The following is a 2611-nucleotide window of genomic DNA, read 5'->3' as shown; positions in this document are numbered from 1 at the left end:
CAGGAGTGGTCTAATGAAAGATGAGTTTGGTCTGGAGAAGGCTGAGTTTAAGGTATTTGTGGGATTTCTAGCTGGAGACTTCCAAGATAACTGAACTTACAGAACTGGATCTTGGGAGACAGATAGTTCTAGAAATAAGGTTGGAAAGATATTATACAATAAACACTAGACAAATAAAAGAATATAATTGAGGTCCCAGAAAGTGAGATTGAATCATTCTTCTTTGGTGAAAAAAAGACCTCCCCCAACCAAAAAAATCCTGTTCAGCACCATATTTACAGCTAGGCAGAGGGAGAAATTATTGTGAATAAGTGTAATGAATAACCAAGAAAAAATAAGAATGTATAGAATAAAAATATTTTTTAATGAATTTTCAAATTTCCCTCAACAGGAACAATTCCCAGAGGAGATGGAGGTTGGAAACCACACCAGTGTGACAGAGTTCATCCTTTTGGGATTAACAGAGGATCCTACACTTTGTGTTATCTTCTTTGTAATATTTCTAGGAATCTATGTTGTCACCTTAGTAGGCAATATCAGCATAATTATTCTAATAAGAACCTGTTCCCACCTTCAGACTCCCATGTACCTGTTCCTCAGCCACTTGGCTTTTGTAGACACCGTGTTTTCCACATCCATCACACCTATGATGATTATAGGATTCCTGAAACGTAGATTGGCCCTCCCAGTTGCTGGCTGTGAAGCCCAGCTCTGTTCTGTGATCACATTTGGGTCAGCTGAGTGCTTCCTGCTGGCTGCCATGGCCTATGACCGCTATGTGGCCATCTGCTTGCCCCTACTCTACTCCACCCACATGTCCCCCAGAGTCTGTGTTCTCTTGACTGGGGTATCCTACCTAGGTGGATGTGCCAATGCTTGGACATTTACTGGTTGTTTATTGACTCTGTCTTTCTGTGGACCAAATCACATAAATGACTTTTTCTGTGATTTCTCCCCTCTGTTGAAACTTTCCTGCTCAGATGTCTCCACTATTGAAATTATCCCTTCCATCTCTTCTGGCTCCATCATTGTGGTCACGGTGTCTGTCATAGCTCTCTCTTACATCTGCATCCTCAACACCATCCTGAAGATGCGCTCCACTGAAGGGAGACACAAGGCCTTCTCCACCTGCACCTCTCACCTCACCGCAGTCACTCTCTACTATGGAACGATTACCTTCATTTATGTGATGCCCAAATCCAGCTACTCAATTGATCAGAACAAAGTGGTGTCTGTGTTCTACACAGTGTTGATCCCCATGTTGAACCCCCTCATCTACAGTCTGAGGAACAGAGATGTAAAGGAGGCCCTGAGAAAGGTAATTCTAAGAATATATTCTTAGGATCCATTCCCAACATTTCAGATGCTTGTTCATCAGCATTACATCTGTGTGTGTGTGAGTGTTATTCACTCAGTTGTATCCGTCTCTGTGCAACCCCATCAACTGTAGCCTGCCAGACTCCTCTGTCCATGGAATTTTCCAGGCAAGAACGCTGGAGTGGGTAGCCATTTCACTCTCCAGGGGATCTTCCCGACCCAGGGATTGAACTGGAGTCCTGTGCGTTGCAGGCAGTCTCTTTACCATCTGAGCCACCAGAGAAGCCCACCCATCAAATACTGCTTAACTGATTGCTTAAATTTAAGTCATAATATTTCTAATTCTCCCTTATATACACTTATAAGCCAGTTGGGAGACATCTTGAAATCACTAATAATGACAGTAATTACTTTCACTATTACATGTTAACACTTGCAGATGCCTAGAACTTTTTCTTGAATCATTTCTACTTATAATATGCCCAGCCCTATTCTAAGTACATTGGTATATTAGCTGGCTTATTTCTTGTAAAAATCCTACATTAGTAGTTCTTATTTCTATTTTATAAATAAATTATCTGATACACAGAGACATTAAGTAGATTTCCCAGAATGCTACAGCTAGGAAGTTTTTCAGTCAGTCTTTGAATCTAGAAAGTCTGAGTCCAAACCACCATGCTTCTTCATTTAATTTTCACAGCAATCTCATGATGCTGCTTATTTAAAAAATTACCTCAATTTATAGATGAGACTACCAAGTCTCAGAGGGATTCAATAGTTTGTTTGAGAGATATGGACCCAAGTCTCCGATTCACTTGGATTCAAGTCCTCTCATTCCATGCACTTGATATACTCTGTAAAACATAATCCGTTTAAGGACTTCAGCACTGTTACTGATCTAGAGGATTTGAGCAAGATAAGAAATCCTAAGCTGTTTCTTTTCATCAACCTTCTGAAAACACTCTACTCCCAGTAAGTCTAGATTGTGAGGACTCCAAAAACAAGTATGAGAATGGGAAAACTGGATTGGTTTACATCTATAAAAAATGAGGTCTAGACCTGACAGTTACATGATTTGACTGGAAGTCTAACTATATTTAAGCATATATTACAAATAATCCCATTTGGCATAATGTAGTTTTCCTTAGCCTGTAGAAACTCAAAAAGGTATCTTTGAATTAGCATTCCAACTAATGTGATAACATTCAGAGTTCCATAATCTAGATTTATAAAAAAACTTAATTAAGAAGTGCTGCCAAAGATTGTAGTAAATGTATTTCTTACATAATAATCT

General features: G+C 39.4%; 1 protein-coding gene across 1 annotated transcript; it reads left to right on the top strand.

The window, feature by feature from the left end:
* The first annotated feature begins 409 nt into the window (after positions 1–409).
* On the top strand, positions 410–1342 carry LOC122693196 (olfactory receptor 491-like). Its single transcript, XM_043900783.1, has one exon. It carries the CDS (start codon positions 410–412, stop codon positions 1340–1342), a length of 933 nt encoding a protein of 310 aa, XP_043756718.1.
* The last annotated feature ends 1269 nt before the right edge of the window (positions 1343–2611 follow it).

This window comes from Cervus elaphus, chromosome 1 (genome assembly GCF_910594005.1).
Source record: "Cervus elaphus chromosome 1, mCerEla1.1, whole genome shotgun sequence".
Classification (NCBI taxonomy): Eukaryota; Metazoa; Chordata; class Mammalia; order Artiodactyla; family Cervidae; genus Cervus; species Cervus elaphus.
This window is presented reverse-complemented; position numbering and strand designations above follow the sequence as displayed.

Bases quoted from the DNA above. Each gene is read 5' to 3' on its own strand.
- LOC122693196 (XM_043900783.1), top strand. From the start codon at position 410: ATGGAGGTTGGAAACCACACCAGTGTGACAGAGTTCATCCTTTTGGGA.